General features: G+C 46.4%; 2 protein-coding genes across 4 annotated transcripts in view; one reads left to right on the top strand and one right to left on the bottom strand.

The window, feature by feature from the left end:
- The window catches only part of LOC101399571 (Protein FAM169B), an 85255-nt gene extending 80704 nt beyond the window's left edge, over positions 1–4551 (bottom strand). For all 3 annotated transcript variants that reach the window (XM_087428883.1, XM_087428882.1, XM_087428881.1), the window contains exon 1: positions 4495–4551. In XM_087428883.1, the coding sequence (XP_087285009.1) occupies positions 4495–4528 (34 nt within the window). In that variant the 5' untranslated portion in view covers positions 4529–4551. The remainder of the gene's footprint in view (positions 1–4494) is intronic.
- Positions 4552–13757: 9206 nt separating this feature from the next.
- Positions 13758–23007, top strand: part of PGPEP1L (pyroglutamyl-peptidase I like) — a 37440-nt gene continuing 28190 nt past the window's right edge. Inside the window, exons 1-2 of the mRNA XM_014788626.2 lie at positions 13758–13831; positions 22080–22132. Coding sequence (XP_014644112.2) covers positions 13798–13831; positions 22080–22132 — 87 coding nt within the window. The 5' untranslated portion in view covers positions 13758–13797. The remainder of the gene's footprint in view (positions 13832–22079; positions 22133–23007) is intronic.

Genomic DNA, 23007 nt, shown 5'->3' with positions numbered 1-23007 from the left:
TCCCAGGGCTGAGCTACAAATAAGAATGTCATCAGAGGAGCCAGGAGCCAGCTGCTGTCAGGAACCCAGCTAAGGCCAGTCAGCCAGTCACCAGACTAGGGTTTCAAAGGTCAGAAAGACAACACCTGAGTGCCCACAGCCCTCCCATGGCCCCGCCCGAGTTCTGGCCTCCCGGTCATTGACTCTATCCTGCCAGGGCACGGCAGGATCCTGGAGAAGGTCAGGACTCCAGCCATCTCTGGCCAGGCCTCACGCAGTAGAGATCCCCTGTTTAATAAAGATATAACATGGCCCTTGATGTCTAGAAATGGGGGTGAACAAGAACCATCTACAGGATAGATACCATTACATGGCAAGGAATCATAACCAACAGAAGGGGGGCATACAGTATGGCCAGGCCATTAGGAGGACCCACTTAGGAGCCGGCCTCCCAGGAAGAGCAGGACCCCTGGAGAGACATTCCAGGGGATGGCTGACTAGAAGCACTCCTCCCCGGGGTGGCAGACCAGCTTGCATCACCCCACATCCTGATACACCCAATCTGTAGAAAGCTCCTCCCAGCGATCGATCCTTCCTATAACCATGGAAACAACACAGGTCTTCACCAGCACCTAAAAGGAAACGACTCCTCCATTCACTGCTCATGGAGTCCCTGCTGTGTGCCAGGTGCGAGCAGGGCGCTAGGACAGAGAGATCAGTAAGGGCCCTGCCCTCAGGGAGATCGCAGTCTCGTTGGGCCAGAAGTAACAGATAAACTGCACGGCCAGGTGGACGTCACAGCCATCTCCTCCAGTCCTTTCCCTTCCCTCCTGATGAAGGCATGGAGACGTGCTGAGGGCCACAAAAACACTTAGTGACAGTGATAGGGGTCCCAATGCCCTGCCCAGCCCTCGCCCATTGCCCCAGTGAGGCCCTGCTCCCCAGGAACTGAGATCCCCAAACTCGCCAAGTCCTTGTTCCTCTCTGGGGACCCTTCTGCACCTTGAACTAGAGAAGATCCAAAGTGGCTGATGAATATTTGATTTTGGTTTTTAAGTTGTATGTTAACACGAGGTCATCTCTGCAGAACTGGCTCATGGATTATTTCCTTCAAGAGCCTCCACTGTTTTGGGGGTGGGGGCTCCACTTCAAACCCCACCCTCATGTCAGGTTCCTTTCTCTGGGTCATCAGACCACCACCACCACTCCCCCATTTGAATCCCAACACTGCCACTTACTAGCCACTTCATCTCCGTGCCTTAGCTTCCTCGACAGTGAAATGGGGATAACAACGGTATCTGTGTTTACTCATTATGAGCATCAGTCAAGGTAACGCTTAGAAAAGGCTCAGCCAATACCTGGCATACAGTAGAGTGCTCCTAAGGGTTAGTTTACCAAAAATGAATACAAGTCTCCTCCACCCAAATACGCAAGGGAAAAGCCACCTTCCTCTCTCGTACCACCACCTCAAGCTCGGCCTTCTCCCCCTCCTTGTCCCTGCAAGCCCTTTTGAAACAGCAGCTATGCCTGGCCTCCTTCAGGGTCCTGCGACATGCCAACCCCTTTCTCTTCTTCCCCTGACCCTCCTTCTGGGCCGACCCAGGTCTGCCCCTGCCTCAGCCTCCCTCAGCACCAGGCCCTCCCCACGGGCTTCTTTTCTTTCTGGTCTCTCTTCCTGTGGGTCCTCATCTCCAAACCAGCTTCTCAGAAATTCTCCCTCTCTGAGCCTTCCAGCTGTGCACTCAGCTCCCCCTCTCCTCCCATCTCCCAGGGGACGCCCCTCCCAGGCCTCCAACTGCTCTGCTCTCTCTCCACTCAGCAACAGGGGTCCCCAAGAGAGCTCAGGGCAGGCCCTGGCCTTTCTAGATTCCTCCTACACTCCGGGGTTAGTGTTTCTGACTAACTCTTCAGTATCTCCAACAGGAGGCATGTTCTGAAACAGTCTGAAATCACTCTGTCTAGATTGCATCATGTGTAACCCCTCTGAGAGTGAGTTCCTTTATTGGTGTCATCACCATCCCTGTTCCCCCAACCCAAGCTTCAGAGTCGTCCTGGATTTTCCTCCTCACTTGCTAGCTTCCTGTCTGTAAAGCTCTGCTCTATTACCAGTGCAAACTGTCCAACACCTAACTTTTCTAACCTGGAACAGTAAACCCACTTCCTAAATGGAGATCATAAAATAGGTAATTCTCACAAACGCTTCCATTTTGTGTGTAAACAGAAGGGAGGGGGTAAAAAACAAGTGGCCTTCTCCGAGCCTATTCTAAATTTCACTACAGGCCCAGCAGCTGGCTCTGACAGACACAGGGTCTCACCTTATCCTTACGAGGCAGGTCAAGTCCTTATTTCACAGATGAGGGAAGGTGGAGATAAAGGATGAGGGGAGTAACAGAACCAGACTATGTCTGACTTTCTTTCTCCTTTCGACTAGACTCCAAGCTGACATGACAGCAACAGATGGTCTGTGGAACCCAAGAAGGTCTCCAGCATCAGGGAAACTAAGAACACATACACCCTCTCAGAGAGAGAGCGAGAACGTGTGTGTGGCCCTGGGGCAGGTCTTGAATTATTGGGGGGTATCCCCAAAGCACACTGGCTAGTCCCCCTCAACCAGACACACCAATATTGAGGAGCCTCATCTGGATACAGAACACAGCTCCCAGGGGAATGTTACTGGCCTTTCTCTACATTTTATCGCTAGACCTAAGTGGGGACTGGGAAACAGCCTCATCTGAAAGCATAAGTCTTAGTGTAATGCTTCCTCGCTAAAGGAAAAAGGATTCCCACGTAGACATGATTTGCTCAAGCCCTTTTTGGAAATGGGCTATCAAAGCGTGGGCAGCGGTTCAGCTATGTAAAACTCCAATCCATTAGGATCGAGCACATGTGGAAATGATTAATGAGCAACTGCTGTGTGTCATCTGGGCCATCAGCAACCACGAAAGCCACAGCGAACGCTGAAATAAATACAGGAAAATCCTTAAACTGTTTTGGCAAACTATGCTTTTCCAGAAGATGAAATTACCATTACTTTTCCCATTAAAACGGAGCAGGACTGGGTAGAATAGCACAGCTCTAAGGCAATAGTTGAGAGGAACTCTCTGACTCATGGCACCACTCTGAGGCCTAGAGAAGGGAAAAGCTTGGATTGAGCAACTCTGTGTGCAGGCTGGCTAAGCGTTTAAAATGTATGAGATATTTTTGTACAATAAGTCCCTAAGTGGACAAAATCTTCTCTATTTGGGGGATGAGAAAGATGAGATCAAAAGAGCAAGTCACTTTTTTTCTTGCCCTAGTTCTCAAACATATAAACTGGCAACAGCACCCACTATCCACAGCCATGACGGCCAGCTTTCCAGAAACGACCATAGGAAAAAATAAAAAACGAACAGAATCTCCCCCTCTAAAAATAGAGACAAAACCCTTTCTCAATGTCTAGACCAATGAAAACTTTCACGAGGAATATAACTAATTCATACAATTGGCTACTGGCGACCTTCTCTCCTTAACTCACTCACTTGAAATCAGGGGAAACACAACTCAGAGTCACAGCTTTTAAATGCAGGTCATAAAAACAAGTAATTCCCCGCTGTTGGCTTCCAATAAAAGGCAGAGGAGCCTCTATAAGATCAGCTTTTTCCTTAGGGAGATGTGCGGCGGGAGAAAGTGGGGTCTGGGGTTTGACTGCACTCGCGGGCCAGACTGGACGTGTAGGGGAGGGGAGGACCCGGCCAAGGGGCCCTTCCTGCCGCCGGTCCCCACGGGAAGAAGGTAAAGGATGCAGGAGGGAAGAGGCACTTTCTCAGCATCCAACGTTCCTACGCCTGCTCGCGTCCAAACACTCCCTCCTTTGCTGGACAGGCGGAAACCCCTTTGGGATTTGTCCCACGTGCTTTCAGACTCCGAAGTCGCACCGCTTTGGGCCCCATCTGGGGCGCCGGAGTGGGTGGGCTCGGGGGCGCGCGCTCAACTCCAGGCTCCCCGCTGGCCGCCGCGCACGGCGCCCGGGCCGGAACTGGCAGTCTCAGAGTGGGGCGCGGGGCGCCCGCCCTAACCCGAGCCGCTGCACTGAATTCTCCCCACCGTGCGGTTCCCATTTCACAGACACGGCCACCGAGGCTGCGGGAAGGCAGGGAGCTCGCAAGCCCAGGTCAGCGGTTCCGACGCCCGCATGGCCGGGAGAGCCGTGACCGAGACCCTCCGGGGCTGCCCCTCCCGGGGTGAGCGCCCGAGCCCCGTGGGCCCCTCACCCCACGTCCTGGGCCGCCCGCCCGCCTGCCCATCTCGTTTCCCGGCGGCGACAGGTGCGCGGCTCGCGGCGCCCTGGCGCCGACTCCGGAGAAAGTTTCCTTGGCCGCGGCGCGCTGTTTACGGTCTCGTTTCGCAGCGCGGGGGCCCGGAGCTCTGGGGCCGGCCCAGCCATTGAAACCCGACCCGCGGGGAGGGGCCGGCGCGGCGGACGGCCAGGGAGGCGGGCGGGCAGGCGCGGGCCGCGCTGGCCGCAGCTCCCCTCACCTGCAGCTCCGCGGGGCGCCTCGGCCTCCTCCATGCTCGGGCTCCGGCGGCGCTGCGCTGCGCCCCGCCCCGGAGTTGCTGGGTTTCCCCTCCGCGTCCCCTCCCTGGGGCCGCCCCGCTCCCCAGCTCCCTCTCCGCGCCCCAGATCCCTCTCTGGGGCTGCCCCCCTTCCCCCCCCCCCCCCGCACCCTGCCCCTTGCATCTGGGCCACCGCTGCTCAGTTTTCTTTCCTAGCGACCCCCGTCTCCCCAAACAGTTTGCAAAGCGAGTTCGCTACCTCCAAGGAGTATTTATTACTCCCCTTAGTTCTTTCGAAGAGGAAACTGTTCGCACCTCCACACCCTTGCCAGTGCCTTTGGGCCTGCACCCAACACCCCTCTCTGCACCCCCTCCCACTTCCTTCTTTTATCTCTATTTCTATGGAGAAGAATCATCTGCATTATTCCTTTTAGAAAAGTTACACAGAAAAATAACTCAAAGACAATCAATGGCACACATGATGCAGGACATCCAGTAATCTTGTCTGCCCATTTCAAAGTCTTTTCATTTTTTCCTGACAACTGTGTTGTGCCTGTTTTTGCTGATAACTAATACTTTTATTTATTAAGTGTTCAAGCTTATACTTACTTAAAATAGCAAAATTCAATGAGAGGCAATTGTTTCTGCAATATTTCTTGGCCTGTTGCAAGGTGTTTTTTACAGGGGAGGTGGGAGCGGGGGTGGTTTTAAAATGCCAAGGGCCTTAGAACCCAGAGGCCTGTGGTCAGTCAGCTGGTGCCTGCCCTCTTTTGGTGGCAGCTCTGAGGTTTGCCCTTGTGGACTGGCTCCCCTCAGGCTGCATCCTCAGCCCTTATGGGCCTCTGCCCCCAGGACTGGTCTGGAACTCATCTGCCTGCCTTGTCCCTCCACCCCAGAAAACGGCTGATCAGGGGAGCTTCCCAGCTGCTCCCCACTATGCACCCCCACCTTCGGAGCAACCAACTTGCCAAAGACCAGAGCACCCCCATGCATGGGATGAAATATGGCCCCAATTCTGCTTCCATTGCATGTTGCAGCAGTGTGTACATTGTTGGAGCCCAGAGCTGGAGGCCACCCTTGAGTCACTTCTTGGAAGTTTGAGATACCATTTTCTACAGTAGTGAAAACACAGAGCTTCCTGGGCATAGCATTCAGGACACTTAACTCTGATACCAAACCTCTTAATCTCAAGTTTGTGTGCCTGATGCACAATAAGCCAATCACTGAGACATAGGTGCTTGGAGATGGAGAAAGCTTTATTCAAATTGACCAAAACTTTGAGAAGGCAAGAGGATAGGTTCTCTCAAATTCGCCTTAAGAAAAGAAGAAAGCTGGGCGTTTTATAGAGCTAAGGAGCTCAGGAGAAGGAGTTTCAGAGAAACAAAGGGGAAATCCATGTTTCTTTCACTCCAGATAAGCCCTTGAGCAATCAGACTTCTGGGGTTGGCTTCTGGGGCCTGGTTATCTGGTGATCGTAACTTCCTTGAAGGCATTCTTTTTCTTCTGCAAAACAAACTCATAAATCCTTGTGACCCTTGAGTCACCCCTCAGGTTAAACAAGAAAATAGCAATTAACAAGATTAACTTCTTTTCGTCTGTGTCTGTGTTGGGAACAAGGTCAAAGGGTAATCAGATTCTTATTGAATATTTACAGTAACCCTCAGTTACCCAGCTTCAACTCCTCCAAACACCGTGTCTTCATTCAACACATATTTATTAGGCTTCCACTATGTGCCCTAAACTGTTCTAGATTCTAGAAATTCAGCAGTAAACAAAATGAATAAAACTTTGTCCTCATAGTGGTTACTTTCCAGTGAGCAGGAGTGGGCAGGAGATAGAACATAATAATATGTTAAATAAGAGCTAAGGAAAAAAATAAAACAGAGAGAAGAAGAAGCAAAACATGAAGAAAGTGAAGGAACTAAGCATGTGGGAAGGGGAAATGGCAAAGGTTACAGCAAGTGCAAAGGCCCTGAGGTGGGAACAAATCTCTTTTCTTGGCCCTTAAGCCTGTGATGGATCAGAATCTGCCACCCCAAAATGTGTCTCTTTGGTTTGATTTTTTTTTTTTTTTTTTTTTTTTTGCTGAGGAGGATTCACCCTGAGCTAACATCTGTTGCTAATCTTCCTCTTTTTTCTGCTTGAGGAAGATTAGCCCTGAGCTAACATCTGTGCCAATCTTCCTCTATTTTGTATGTGAGTCACTGCCACAGCATGGCTGACGAGTGTTGTAGGTGTGCACCTGGGATCCGAACCTGTGAACTTGGACCGCCAAAGCGGAGCATGCTCAATTTAACCACTACACCCTGGGGCTGGCCCCTAGCTTGACTATATTTAAGAACAAAAAACTCAGAAAGGAACTTTGACTTTACCCCTAACTGCCTAAAAGAATTTAAGATAGAAGGCCCATTCCATGAAGCAGCTAATACCATGAGATAACCATAGTATGATATAAACTAGGTGTGGTAAACAGGCAGGAACCTAGCAAGTCCCAATTAATCAAAGTCCTCTCCTTGTCCCATTGTTTTTGCAAATTATGGCAAACAATTGTTTACCAAACATTTGCTTTTCCGTCTCCACATAAATTGACTTCCTCCCCTTTGAAATCCCAAACCACTACCCCCAACATCCTTCTTTGTCTTTAGCTGAAGATGATATTTAAGGTGGTGGCTTTGGCCATTTTGACGAGTTACTCAGTTTTCCTGGGTTTCTCCCATGTATATGTGTTACTAAATTTGTTTGATTTTCTCCTGTTACTCTGTCTCATGTCAATTTAATTCTTAGAGCAGCCAGAATGACCTGGAGGGTAGAGGAATAGTTCTCCCATACAAGCCTTTGTTGAGCCCCTGATAATCATGGGTGTTACTTAAGCTATTGGCACATTGCTAAAGGCTTATTAATCTCTGCTGAAAACATACTTCTTCAAGGTCTTATTACTTTTTTTTTAAGTTTTTATCTTGTTTTTTAAATTACTCACATAGTACTTGAATACATGTTCTTTCAGGAAAAAAACATTAAAGAATTATAGACTGAAAAGTTCCCTGCTTCTCATTCTCTTCCCAAAGTCAATATTTAGTCAAATACTTCCTCTTTTCCTTTATAGTTTCTGGATTTTCTTTCTTGCTTGGATAGGCTGAAACTATCCAAAAATTAGAAATAAATTCTTCCACATTTACTTCCAATATTTTTATTGTTTTGGCCTTTAGATTTGAATTTTAAATCCAACCAGAATTTATTTATGTATATGGCGTAACATACAGTAGTATATAGCCAGTTATTCCCACACCATTAAATGTTTAAATTTAAACATTAAATTAAATCCATTCTTTCCCTCTTTAATTTGAATTAGTTCCTAAGTCATGTATTAAATTCCCATATACATTGTGGCTCTTGTTTTATTGACTGTCTTACTATTTCTATGACAATACTGCATTTTAATTACCGTAGCTTTATCACGTGTTTGGATATCTGAGTGGACAAGCCCTCCCTCATCAAATATTCAAACCAGCTGGTTAAGGATAGTGGGGTTTGACTGGGATTGCATCTAGTCTTGAACATTAATTTACAGAGCATCAACATCGTTAAAGTTCTGAGTCTTCCCATCATAAGCACATCAGGGTGTCTTCAGGTTTTTTATGCTTCTTTTTGGCTAAAGTTCTAGAGTTCTTACAAATGGATCTAAGACATTTCATGTTAAGTTTATTCCTACATATGTCTGATATTTGTTGCCTGTTGTGAATGGGCTCTTTCTTTTCTCCAGTTACATTTTATCATTGGTTATTACTGGTATATAAGAAAACTCTAGGCTTGGGTATATGCCAGTCTCATATCTAGCGACTTTTATGAGGTCCAATCGTTTTTTAAGTCAATTATCATAGATTTTCTAAGTAGACAATCAGATTGTCTGCGAATAAATTGTTGGATTTCTAAACCTTCCTTAAACCTACTCAGCCACTTAGCCCTCACTTCTGACACTAAAATTGCCCTTAACCTTAACCAAAAAAAATAGAAAAATATAATGTATACGGGAAAATAGGGGCCCCATGAAGAAGTGGGCATGTTTTCAGTGTGGTCCTCTCTTCCATTCCAGGAGGTCGTTAAGCACTCTGCTGCAGCCTCCATCTGGCCTCATTCATCTACACAGGAATTTTCTCAGTGTTAAGAACACAACTGTTCTAGCCATTCCCAAGGTATTTGTGAAATTTGAAAGAAAAATCCAGTATTTAAACAACAGGGCTAGCAAACTAGTGGATTTTAATAAGGGAACAAATTCCTGTTGCAACAGTTGCTACTTTTCAGTCAAGGAGATGTAGTCCTTAAAAAAAGAAAAGATCAAAATTTAGTAAAAATCAAGGAAAAAATATAAGACAGAAGAAAAATATAGGCAAACCTTTCTCCTATAAAATGTAGGGAAAATATTACCTTATGATATATCACAGCAGACTGCCAGAAATTTTTGTGTGTGTGTGTGAGGAAGATCAGCCCTGAGCTAACATCCATGCCAATCCTCCTCTTTTTGCTGAGGAAGTCTGGCCCTGGGCTAATATCCGTGCCCATCTTCCTCCACTTTTATGTGGGACGCTGGCACAGCATGGCCTGACAAGCGGTGTATCGGTGTGCACCCGGGATCTGAACCCAGGCTGCCAGCAGCAGCACACGTGTACTTAACCACTACACCATGGGGCCGGCCCTGCCAGAAATTTTATAACACTAATTTTCAAGCTGTTAGTTCATAATTCATAGGTGAATTTATAAAAACTATTACCTTCTTTTTTTTTTTTTTTTTTTTTTTTTTTAAAGATTTTATTTATTTATTTTTTCCCCCCAAAGCCCCAGTAGATAGTTGTATGCCATAGCTGCACATCCTTCTAGTTGCTGTATGTGGGACTCGGCCTCAGGATGGACAGAGAAGTGGTGCCTCGGTGCGCGCCCGGGATCCGAACCCAGGCCACCAGCATCGGAGCGCGCTCACTTAACCACCAAGCCACGGGGCCGGCCAAAACTATTACCTTCTATACCAGTTTCCCATGAAATGTTAAAGATAATCCTAGTGTTGCCATATGGTCTCTAACGTACCAATTTCCCAATTGTTTTAAACGGTTGTTTCAGAATGTTATAAAAGTCTCAAATTTTTAATTTTTAGATTAGTAAATGTCATAAGCATTTAAGAGCTACATTTTAGTAGAAAGGTTAAAAATATGAATATATGGCATCTGAAACCTCAAAAAAAATGAAGTATAGCTTCATTTTTTGGAGTATAGCTTCATGTGTTGGAGCCAAATCTTATCTAGGACAACCAGCAATCACACATCAATGGGTGAGAAAAAATATTAATTCATAACTGCTTCAGTAAGCTAATTCCACAGTAGTAAAAATCATAAATACTATAGTTTTGAAAACAAAAATGTTTGCCACATTTATTTAGAATACACTTCTAATTTAACACTAGATGAACCTAACAAAATAGGGAGAGCAATGGATTGGGTTTTTTTTTTTTTTTTTTGGTGTGGAAGAGTGGCCCTGAGTTAATATCTGTTGCCAATCTTCCTCTTTTTGCTGGAGGAAGATTTGCCCTGAGCTACCATCTGTGCCAGTCTTCCTCTATTTTGTATGTGGGTCACCACCACAGCATGGCTGGTGAGTGGTGTAGGTCTGCACCTGGGATCCAAACCTGCAAACCCAGGCTGCCGAAGTGGAGCACGCCAAGCTTAACCACTAGGCCACAGGGCCGGCCACAGCAATGGGTTTTTTGATGGAATATTCTGAATCACTTAATCCTTGTTAATTTTAATTATAATCTATTTACCCATTTAACTGAAAATCCGTTCCTGTATACCATAAAATCACTTTATCACCAACCATATCATATTCCCTACAGAAGAAAAACTATATTCTAGAGCAAGGTTTGGCAAACTACAGCCCACAGCTCCAACCCAGCCCACCGCCTATTTTTGTATAGCCTGAGTTCAAAATGGTTTTCACATTTGTAAATAGTTGAAAGAAAATCAAAAGAAGAATAATAGTTTATGATACATGGGCATTATATGAAATTCAAAATTTAGCTTCCATATTATGGGAACATAGCCATACCCATTATTTGCATATTATCTATGGCTGCTTTCCTAGGACAACAGCAGAGTTAAATAGTTGCAACAGAGACTGTGTGGCTGCAAAGCCTGAAATATTTACTATCTAGCACTCTACAGGAACTGGGTGTTGGCCTCTGTTGGAGTATTAAGCTGAAAAGGCAAGGGAATAGGGGAGGATGAGTCCCAAAGGCTATCTTGGAAGGGTGACATTTTTGGAGAATCTGTTAGTGCATCGACAAGAGACAGTTTGGCTAGGAGTTCTGTGCTTTATGGTAGAGATAAGTGGCTGATCCGGAAGCAGTGATGTTTGACACAGAGGGGAGCTTTTAGTATTATTTTACTCACCAGTACTTTTTGCTGATTGAATTATTCTCTCCACATCCCAAGAGGAATTTGACCAGTTTGATTATATTTCATTTATGTCAAGTGTACAAAGTATGTTGTAAGAGTTGTTTGTGTCGGAGACAATAAACAAACCCTTTTAATCATTTTTGCTGCTTAAGCAGGAAGTCACAACTTGCCAATAAGAAATTCAAAACAAATTTCAAAAAGTTTTATGTTGGTTCAAAACTCCAAATATTTTAGGTCTTGGGTTATTGTAATCTTGGCAACCCACATTTTTTGTCCCTGGTGAGAACACGTGTGTACTGTTGCTTGCTTTCCGGTTCACTGAGAGGGGATCGCACCTTGCCCTCTTAATCCCAGAGTCAAATACGATTACAAATATTTTCTTCCCAGGAATCTAACTTGTAAGGAAGATCACGGTGCTTTTTGTTAAATAAAACATCTCTCTTTAGTTGCCTTATTCGTTCTCAGGCTGACCGTATTTCATTGGCCTAAAGATTGTGTTTGACATTAGTGATTGTTAGAAACCATTTGTTTTTACCATGGAAAAAGAAATAAGAGTGTGGATGTCAGACCTCAAACTCCACACTTCTCTGAATTGTTTTCATTTTAGAGAGTGAGACTGTGTTTTTTTCCCCCAGGTGAGGATGAATGCAATCATAGACATGTCCCTGTGGCTGAGTAAAAATATTTTACATCTCTCCTTTTCTTTTTTATTAATTGCAAAATTAAAGGAAATTTTAGGACATAAAAAATAAGTGAATTATGGAAAAGTGAAAATTCCAGGCCAAGTTCCAGTTTAAGTTAAAATAAGAATGGCTTATGTCAAATCCTGAAAAAATAAAAATTGCAGCTTTGTTATCAGAAAAGCAGTATCATTAAAAACTGGCAGTCTTCGCAGTTGAGGAGTCTGTTTTGAGGCAAGATAAGTTAACATTAGTAAACACGAGTTAGATACCCAGACCTCGTTAGTTAATGCTGGTATCAGAGTTTGATCCTAGCAGCAAGCAGCTTTACAAATGTAGGCGTTTCTAATGACCTAATATCCTTGTTCATATCTGTGATGGGCAAGCAAGGGCCTCCTAATAGAAGAACTAGGTAAGGGACACGAACCAGGGGTGCTGTTCACCGCAGGGGGGCTGAGATAACATCGGCAATGCCCAAAGGAGTATGAGAAACTGGGTAATTGCTTTCCAACTTGAATTTTTGTATTGTCTACTTTAGTCTCTAAATAACGTGAAGTGCAAAGCCCTGTGCATCCTCTGCAAAACCAGGTGGCCCCAGCTCCCCAGAGCCGGCAGGGGGAGGCCACTGGGGGTGAATGCCGCTTCCCACCTGTTCTCTGCTGTAAATAAGCCTGCCTGCAGCCCACACCAGGGGCCAATTAAAAGGAATGGCCGTTGGTGCTACGTCCTGGGGAGGTATCAGGTGTAGTCTAGTCCTTAGCAGTGATCCCAATTAAGTGTGTTGGGCTGGGGGGGTACTGTTTTTTTTTTTATCAGGGGGCCAATTAAGAAGCCACACCCTCTAATACAGGGTGAACTTGGGAAGCAGTGTGGGACTGGAGGCACTCTGCTGGCTTCCCGTGGCTGGAGCGTCTCACAGCAACGCCGAGATGGGGAAAGAGAATTAGGTCTTTTGTACCTCTTATTAGACGGCTTTTTTTTAAAAGTATTTTTAGTTAAAAAAGAGGTGTTTTTTTTTTTTCTTAAATAGTATATTCTGAAAGGTCAAGATGTTGCATAACTAGGCTTCTTCAGTAGAAGAACTAGCCGCAAATGTTAGCTCTCTTGGTTACTCTGACTGCATTAAAAAGGAGGAGGAATGCCTACCCAGCCAGGTGGAATGCTCACCCACAGAGGCTGACGGGTAGTGGTGCGTGGTGTTAGTCAAAAACCCCGTTAAGCATTTTCCGCAGCCAGAATGTGGGGTGGCGAGAGCACAGCCTGGGAAGCCAGCTCAGGCTCTGCTGGCTGTGTGAGCCTCTGCCCCCAGGGCTGCTGGGACTGAGGACAGTGCTGGGTGCTCAGTGAGACTCCGTTCATGAGGGCGATGCTGTGGCCATCCCTATTTCACAGAAAGGCCAAACGGCCCAGAGAGGTTCCCTGGCCTGAGGACCCACAGCTTATAGACAACAGGTACTCTTAACCAACGCTTTTAACCATAAGCTTCATCCGTGGTTTTGGTTTTCTTTTCTTCCCCCCTCCTTTTTTTTTTTTTTTTTTTTTTTACATATTTTGCAGAATCAGTTTCAAGAAGAACCAAATTTCCCCAAGTCATAATGGCCAAACACAACGAGGGACTCTGGGGGAGGGGAGGGGGGAGATTACTAACGAGGAGAAAACAGGGTTGAAACCAACAGCTTGTAGGGTCACCCACTGTCCTGATTTGCCCGGGACTGTACCAGTTTGAGCACATTTCAGTCCTGCCCACCCCCCCATCCCAGAAACCCCTCAGTCCTGGGCAAATCCGGGCAGTCGGTCGCCAAACTTGTGGCTCACTTTGAACCATACCGAGCAACAAGGTGACCCAGATCCAAGGGGCCAGAAAGTCCTTATCTGTTGCCACAGCCTCTGTGTCTTGAGCTGTCTATTTCTGCTTTCAAGGGGGATCACCTTACCACCCCACCCCCCACCCCACAGTCGCCAGCCTTTCCGGGCCCCACAACGCTGCGGGGGCCTTGCGGCAGGACAAGGCTGGGTGTTCCCCGCCCCACCCCCCCGACAGGAGCCCGAGGCTGCAGGCAGCGAGGCTGGAGGGGTGTCCAATGCTCAGAGCGCCCGGTGCCCTGAGCTGCGCCCTGGCCGGCTGACCCACTGAGGCGCAGACGCACCCTCCGCGCTCCGGTTTCATGGATTCCCAGTCCAGCTGTGTGGTGGTGACCGGTAAGACTATTTTTCTGCTTTCCCATTTGCTGCTGCTTGTAGCCTGGCCATGGAATGCACACTTTCCACATCCTGGTCATAAACAGTTTCCTCATGGGAAAAAAAGTGTGGCAACTGGTGGTGCCAGTAACTCCAGATGGAAGCTAACTTGCTGCCATGCCCTATTAAAAAACCATCAGGGGATAGAGAGGCTTTTCTGCTTCTGTCCTGCCATCCACTTCACATAACTCTTGAGTGGCATACACATAGGTGCCCACATGTGGCTTAGTCAGACCCTGTCCTTCAGCCCATCAGGGAGGAAGCCGAGGCTGGCACCTGCTGTCCCTAAACCTGGAGCCCAGTGGGCCCATGTGGCATCCACTGGGGTGCAGTTACATAGCAAGGAAGGAGGAGCTGGGCATCCAGAAAGGACAGGGCCTCCTAAGGCTAGAACAGTCCACCTCCCATGACCACCCCCAAAGGAACACACAGCCTCTGCCCCTACACTGGGGAGCTTTCAGCCACTCAGTGAACTCGAAGTACCCCCCGGAGAGCCACCAGTTGGAGACTGTGAACCCTAAAAGGTCAACTCGGACCTGCCCAGGGTAGCTGCCCACTCCTGCCTTTCACCAGCACATCCAAAATCAACACCAGCCACCCCCTGTCATTGTCACAGCTGGTCCCTGGAGGACTCGCTTTCTTCACAAAGCTCTTTATTTTTAGGTAGACACTTTTGGCGTATTTTAAGTTTTTTGAATTGTGTTAGATGAAGGAAACAGAAGAGACAAGGATTCCTGTGTGCAGGGAAAATTGAAAGTTACCTATCTTAATATTTTCAGGCTGTAATCAAACTCCTGTTAACCTTCTGAGAAAAAGAAAGTTCTTCTGAAAATCTTTTATCTCCCTTGCTCTCATTCGTGTTATTTTGAGTATAGAGATGGAGTGGTTAAAATTACTCTTGAATTCCTAAGGAAACTGTACCCCTGATAAACGCAACGCTTGTCACAAATGAAATATGAAAATTGAAGCGCCGTGGCAAGTCTGAGACTCGCATTGACCCCTGCTCTGTCCTGTCAGCTTGTGGTTTGCTGGCAAACTCTAGATTGTTTGATGAAGTATCTGATAATCAGCAGCGATTTGGGAATGCCTCCTGGCTTCCAGAGTGTGGCCTTCCTTTATTAAAAATGCTTTGAGCTGCCAGGGGCAGACTTTTCATTTAATTGGATTTGCTTCGTGTGTAAATCTCGCCAAGACAATTGGCACGCAGACAGATGGTGGGGGAACAAGGACTCTGACAAACTGTCTCAAGATCAAGCCGTTCTCCCTGGCACCAACAATAACAGTGGGAGACGGAGAAAACCTGCATCCCTCTTGGGCCTCCATTGATTCCGAGAGAATTCTCCAGCCCCTTTCGCAAGTTCCACTCAAGAGCCTGCCAAGCTTAAAGTATAAGGTTGATCCTGCAAAACAAGAGCTTCAAACCTTCACTTGCCTAGTGGTTTCTCCTAATTTAAAACAGATAAGAGATGATCTGAATATGATTCTGAAGCAGAATGTGATTTTTTTGCGTTGCTGCATTTTTGGTATTCCTACAGTCATCCCAGGAGGTACCTGGATTCTCAGTGACTTTTCCTTAATCTCAGTATTTCCTAAAATGATTTTTTTTGGCAGGCTGCTCTCAGTGGCAGCTATAATCTTATTTATTCTATAGGATTCAGTCAAAGATAGAGGACACCGCTTCTTCCTAGGACATCCTGTCCAAAACTTCTATTCTCTGAGAAGGTTTTATCCACTGTGAGCTGCCCTCGTTAGTGGTTCCAGACCCAGATGTTCAGGAACTTCAAAGGCACAGTCCTTTCCAGAACTGGCTCCTGCTCCAAAGGCCTGAGGTCCGGGAACCTGGGGGTTCTGAGGTTGATGTTTAATCACAGCTCCTCCCCATCACAGAATCTGAGTTGAGAAATATGTCACGATAATCAGATGGATGGAACTCAAAACTTAGCTGTCTTCCAGGTAAAGCAGAGTTGGAGAATGCTACCTGTATCTGCAGCCCACTACCCCCCATGAAATGAGCCCCACCCATCACAGGCCCATCTGACAGCGGCTGGCCACCCCTACAGGGGCCAGGCAGGGCTGATGAGCTCTGAGCATGGTCACTCTGAAGGAGAGATGAAGTAAGAGGCCCCCAGGCCTCGTCCCTCCTAGTCACACCATCCTTTAGGCCTGGTGATGGTTAGTTTTCTGTGTCAATTTGACGGGGCCTTGAAGTGCCCAGATATCTGGTTAAACGTTATTTCTGGATGTGGCTATGAGGATGTTTCTGGAAGATATTTACATGTGAATTAGAGGGCTCAGTAAAGTAGATGGCCCTCCCCGGTATGGGTGGGCCTCATCTAATCCATTGAGGGTCTGAATAGAATAAAAAGGTGGAGGAGGGTTGAATTCTTTCTGCCTAAGGGCATGAACTGAGACATTTGTCTTCTCCTGCCCTCTGGCTGGGACCTAGACCATCTGCGCTTCTGGTTCTCAGGCCTTCAGACGCTGGAATTTACTCAACCGGCTCTCCTGGGTCTCCAGCTTGCAGATGGCAGATCTTGGGATTTCTCAACCTCCGTAATTACATGAGCCAATACCTTATAATAAATCTCTTTCTATATATACACATACTTACATATATATAAAATATGCAAGTCATGTGCCACATAATGTTTTGGTCAACAACAGACTGCATATACAATGGTGGTCCTGTAAGATTGGTACCATATAGCCTAGGTGTGTAGTAGGCAATACCATCTAGGTTTGTCTAAGTACACTCTATGATGTTCATACAAGAATGAAATTGCTCAACGATGCATTTCTCAGAACATATCCCTGTCATTGAGCAACAGATGACTCTGTGTGTATGTGTGTGTATTGTTTCTCAGGAGAACTCTGAGAACAAGACTTTCTCTTTCTGGAGAGAGAAATAGAGGTCTAAAGAGCAGGTGAAATCTCATTATGGAAAAGCAAGGATGGGGTGCCCCTGACTGATAGGCATAGTGCCCAGGGGACTTTGGGGCTGAGAAATGGCAGGCATCAAGTGATCAGAGAGAATCAGGGCAGAGCAAGGGCCTAGCTGGAGTCCATCCTGTGTTGTGTGGGGAGACAGTGGAAAAGGACTCAGCATTTGTTGAGCACTGTGGGGAATCAGAATCTGCCCCCCCAAAATGTGTCTCTTTGGCTTGATTATTTTTAAGAACAAAAGACTCAGAAGGCAGCTTTCACTTTCCCTCTAACTGCCTTAAAGAATTTTAGAAGACCTGTCCCAGGAAGGAGCTATCACCATAGATAACTCTAGGTGTGGCAGGCAGGAAGGCACCTAGCAAGGCCCATTTTATCCAAGTTCCCTCTTGGGTCTCATTGTCTTTACAAGGCATGGCAAACATTTGTTTATCAAACATTTGCTTTTCCATCTCCATGTGAATTCCTCCCCTTTGAAGTCCTAAACCACCACTCCCAACATCCTCCTTTGTCTTTAGCTGAAGATGGTATTTAGGTAGTGGCTTTGGCTATTTTGACAAGTTACTCAGTTTTCCTGGGTTTTTCCCATGTATACATGTCGTTAAACTTTGTTTGATTTTCTCCTGTTATTCTGTCTCACATTGATTTAATTCTTAAACCAGCCTGGAAAACCTAGAGGATAGAGAATAGTTCTTCCTCCCTGACAGCATCTATCAAGTTCTGGAAATAATACATGCCATACATGGCATTGTTTAATCCATACAACCATCCAGAGAGGTACGTGACTATAAAAATAATGAAGATGAGCACTCAACACTGCTTTCTATGCCCCAGGCAGTTTTCCGAATGCTCCATTTTTTTCATTCATTTAATCCTCACAACAACTCTTTTAGATTACTATGATTAGGCCTCATTTTACAGATGAGAAAACCAATACTCTGAAGCTAAGCAACTTGCTCAAGGTCACCCAGCTGGTAAGTGGTGGGGCTGAGATGCAAAAGCGGAAGCCTGACCCCAAACACTGAGGTCTTTGACTGCTCCTGGCTGCCATCCAAGCCATGGCCTGAGCTTGGAGGGGCCACTTCATGGTGTCAATGCAAAATAACCAATAACCATTCTGTAGGTAAGAGAGATAGGTGGCCTTTACTTGGGCCAGGGTGAGGACTATAATGTGGGAAGGCAGTCTCCACAGAGGGAGAAAGTGTTCTGGAGAAGCGTGGTTTTCAATACAGTCTTAGACATTTTTAGAACAAAGAACACACATTAAACACACCCAGGATACATATTCATCAAAGTTTCCAGGAGGTATTCAGTTGCAAATTAGCAGGTCAACATGACCATGATGTCAGGAAAGGGAACTTATCTTCAGGAGTACTACACGGGTGTTACGGATAAGGCATTACCAGATACTGGCCTCGTAGGAGGGGAACTATGCATTCTTATGTTAAGACAGTGCATTCTTTACTTTAATGGCTAAAGCAGATGTACAACGTATGTTTGATAGGCCATAAGTCAGGCTTCTTTAGTTCAAGCTGAATCAGTTTTGAACCAGATTAGCTTACCCCGTATACCTCAATATGTGAAAATCTCTTGTCAGTTGTCTGCGTGCCATAAAAATGAGCAGCTGGAACATTGAGAGGGCAACAGAGTCCCAAGATGTGGCCTCTCCCCAGGCCAGCAGGAAACCTTTCCTAAGCAAGTCCCAGAGGGGATTCACTGTCCTCCCCAAAGCAAAATTCTACCTAATTGCCTTTTATTAGAAATCTTCTTTGCAATTAAATTATGAAGTAATACCCAGGGTAAGTGTTCCTAGTTCAAGGAACGAGCCCTTCCATCCACAAGCCTCATCCAGCGGCCCTGGCTCTTGCTCTTTCCCAGAATGAGGCCTCCCCAACTAGGGCCTCCCCCTGGGGGCTCACCTGGCCCAGGCCCAGTCCCTCCAGCCACTTTGCCTCCTCCTCTCTGTGAAGTCCTGGCTCAACCTCCTCCTCTAGGAGTCTTCCCCAACCAACCCCTACCCCAGCTGCTCTCTCCCCTCTTTAAAGTATTCCAACCCTACTTGTTCAAAGCCTCACTGCTCAAAGTATGGTCCTGTTACTGCCCGTGGGTGGTGTCGTCTGCCTGCCGCTAGCCATGCCAATAGTCAAGAGGCAAGGAGGTAGGAGAGAAAGGAGTATTGATTACAGCTTGCTAGCAAGGGGGAAGATGGCCAACTAATGTCTGAAAAAAAACCATCTTATAGAGCAAAGACTACAGGCCAGTTATATAGGGGGCTGGTCTCCTGGTGGGGGAGGCATCTGGTCTCCGGGTGGAGGCATCCATCTGTTCTTAGTTCCTGAAAGTCTTTTGTTTTACTGGATATGCATCAGAGACCAGAGCAATGCCCTATACCCTGATCTTTCAGTTGTCATTGATGATGGCTGTCAGCATAGACTTTCTGCCTGGGGGTCATCACATTCCTAAGGAACTCTAGAGGACAAAGTTATCCACTTATAGCAGCTGGGAGGGGCCATAAAATCTACAGAGCACGTCTGGGTTAGTTCGTCAGAGATGATTCAAAGTTACAGTAGGGTTTCTTTTCTACAATACAGCTTCCCTCATGTCAACCTTGTGTTGAGCCAGTATCAGTCCAAGGGCCAGTAGCATCAGTACCCACCAGGGGCTTGTTAGGACTGCAGAATCTCCAGCATCACCCCAGGCCCACACAATTAGATTCTATATTTTAACAAGATATACCTACATAGTATTAGCATTTGACAAACGCTGGATCAAAGCACACATTTAAAAAATTTTTATTTTGAAATAATTATAGATTCACAGGAATTTACAAAGAAATGTATAGAATGGTCCCCTGCACCCTTCACCCAGCCTCCTCTAATGTTAACATCTTCAATATCAAAGCCAGGATATTGACATTGGTATAGCTCTGTGTGTGTGTGTGTATGTGTGTGTGTGTACAGCTCTATGCAGTTTTATCACATGTGTAGCTTTGTGTCACCACCACCATCACAATAAATAACTGTACCAACATCACAAGGCTCCCTTGAACTACTCTTCATAGCCACACCCACTCCCTTCCTGCATCTCTAACTCCTGGCAACCATTAATCTATTCTTCATCTCTATCATTATGTTATTTTACACATATTATATAAATGGAATCGTGTAGTATGTATCCTTTTGAGATTTGCTTTTTTTCACTCAGCATAATTCCCTTGATGTTCATCCAAGTTGTTGTATATATCAATACTTCCTTTGTTTTAAAAAAAAAAGTAACAGCTTTATTAAGATATAATTCATATGCTATCCAATTCACTCATTTAAAGTGTACAATTCGATAGCTTTTAGTATATTCACAGAGTTATACGTTCATCACCACCATCAATTTTAGAACATTTTCCTTACCCTAAAAAGAAACCCCACTCCCCTTAGCTGTCACTCCCTAATTCTACCCACGTACACATGCACACTCCAGCTCTAGGAACGACTAATCTACTTTCTGTCTTTATAGACTGCCAATTCTGGACATTTCATATCAATGGAATCATACATTATGTGGTCCTTTGTAACTGGCCTCTTTCACTTAGCATGTTTTCAGGGTCCACCTGTGTTGTAACGTGAATCAGTATTTCATTTGCTTTTATTGACAAATAATATTCCATTGTATGGATTATACCACATTGTGTTTATCCATTCACCAGTGATGGACATGTGTGCTGTTTCCACTTTTTTCTTTTCTTTTTACTGCTGAGAAGTATTCCACATTCTGGATGCACCACAGTTTGTTTAACCATTCACCTATTGAAGGACATTTGGGAGTTTCCAGCTCTGGGCTATTACAAATAAAGCTGCTGTGGACATTCATGTACAAGTTTGAAATAAGTTTTCATTTCTCTGGGATAAATGTCCAGGAGTACAGCGGTGGGAAGTCCACTTTCAGTTCTAAAAGAAATTGTCAAACTATTTCCTGGAGTGGCAGTACCATTTTACATTCCCACCAACTGTGTATGTGTGACCCAGTTTCTCCTCAGCCTTGCCACCATTTGGAGTTATCATTATTTCTGTTTTAGTCATTCTACTAGAAGGTAGTAATATCTCACTGTCATTTTCGTTTGCACTTACCTGATGGCTAGCGATGCTGAACATCATTTTTTTTTTCTTTTTTTTGTGAGGAAGATCAGCCCTGAGCTTACCTCCATGCCAATCCCCCTCTTTTTGCTGAGGAAGTCTGGCCCTGAGCTAACATCCATGCCCATCTTCCTCCACTTTATATGGGACGCCGCCACAGCATGGCCTCACAAGCGGTGCATTGGTGCGCACCTGGGATCCGAACCAGGGCCGCCAGCAGCGGAGCATGCGCACTTAACCGCTACGCCAGGGGGCCGGCCCTGAACATCTTTCCATGTGCTTATTTGCAATCTGTCTTTTCTGTTTAGTGAAATGTCTCTTCCTGTATTTTGCCCATTTTCTAATTGGATTGCTTTTTTAATGTTGAGTTTTGAGAGTTTATATATTCTGCATACAATGCCTTTTTCTGGTATGTGATTTGCAACTATTTTCTCCCTGTCCGTAGCTTGTCTTTTCATCCTATCAACGGGGTCTTTTGCAGAGCAAAAGTTTTTAATTTTGATGAGGTCCAATTTATCAGATTTTACTTTTATGGACTGCATGTGCTCTTGGTGTCAAGTCTGAGAACTCTCTGCCTAGCACTAGGTCCCAAGATTTTCTCCTTTTTATTCCCCTAAAAGTTTTATAGTTTTACTTTTTACATTTAAGTCCATGATCCATTTTGAGTTAATTTTTGTATAAGGTACAAGACTCAGGTTGCGGGGTTCATCTTTTCGCCTAAGAGTGTCTGACTGTTTCAGCCCTGTGTGTTGAAAAAGCTATCCCTTCTCTATTGAATTGCTTTTGTACCTTTGTTAGCAAACAACTGGGCACATTCATGTGGGTGTATTTGGGGCTCTCTAGAAAGCATGCATTTTAACCAGACGGTTTTGCACACTTTCTCAAGCCCTCCTGGCTCAGCGGTGGGTCAGCCCCATGTTCCTTTTTGGCTCCCCCACAATGCCTCACAAGCGAACTCTGCAGATGCTCCCAGATTGGCAAGGTCACAGGCCTCCACAAGAAAGGGGATGTGTGGAGTTCCCGCGGGCCCACGATGGCCCTGGGAGCAGCAGAAAGTTCCCATGGGGCTGTGGGGAGCAGCCCAGGAGTGGACACCCCCTCCCCAGGCTAGCCTGAGCAAACCATGGTCTCCTTGGTTTCAGGTTTTGGGCCCTTCCGCCAGCACCTGGTGAACTCCAGCTGGGAGGCAGTGAAGGTAAGCACCCACCTGGCCCAGCCCCGGGAGCTCAGGGCCCTGACGGTTCCTTCTGTGGCTCTGAGAAACCCGGTGCGCAGGCCCCTTGGTAGCAGCTCCACATGCGAGGGGAAAAAACAAATAGTGGGGCCCTGGGAGAAGAGCGAGCCTTCAGTCCTTGGGTTGTGACTCGCCTGCCCCCAGGTGGCCCTTCTGGCTGTGTCGTAGAGAAAGGAGGCTAAAGGAAGGACTCCTGGGAAGGACGGGAGGGCCCTGAGGCAGGCTCTGCTGCCCCGTGGGCAGGGTTCCCATGGCCCCCACCCCTTCTGCCTGCGAGGCCTCAGGGGGTCACTTCCCTCTGCCTCAGTTTCCTCGTTCATGAAATGGGGGACAGTAGTGATTACAAACTAGTTAGCCGATGTTACAGGGCTGTTCTGAGGAGAGAAAGAGGTAGGTATGTAAAGCAGTAAGTATGCAAGTCTATAAAAGCAGCTTTTTAAAGCACAGTGCCTGGCCCGCCCCGTGGCTTAGCGGTTAAGTGCGCGTGCTCCGCTGCTGGTGGCCCGGGTTCAGATCTCGGGCGCGCACCGACGCACCGCTTCTCTGGCCATGCTGAGGCCACGTCCCACATACAGCAACTAGAAGGATGTGCAGCTATGACATACAACTATCTACTGGGGCTTTGGGGGGAAAAATAAATAAATAAAATTATAAAGCACAGTGCCTGGCACAAGGTAAGCGCTTAATAAATGCTTATTATAAACAATATACCTGGGGCCGGCCCCATGGCTTAGCGGTTAAGTCCGCGCGCTCCGCTGCTGGCGGCCCAGGCTGGATCCTGGGCACGCACGGAACAAACGCACCGCTTTTCCCGCCATGCTGAGGCTGCGTCCCAC

This window comes from Ceratotherium simum, chromosome 3, assembly GCF_057802395.1.
Source record: "Ceratotherium simum simum isolate JZ-2026a chromosome 3, ASM5780239v1, whole genome shotgun sequence".
Taxonomy (NCBI): Eukaryota; Metazoa; Chordata; class Mammalia; order Perissodactyla; family Rhinocerotidae; genus Ceratotherium; species Ceratotherium simum.
Note: the sequence above shows the minus strand (reverse complement) of the source record. Positions and strands in the feature narration are given on the sequence as shown.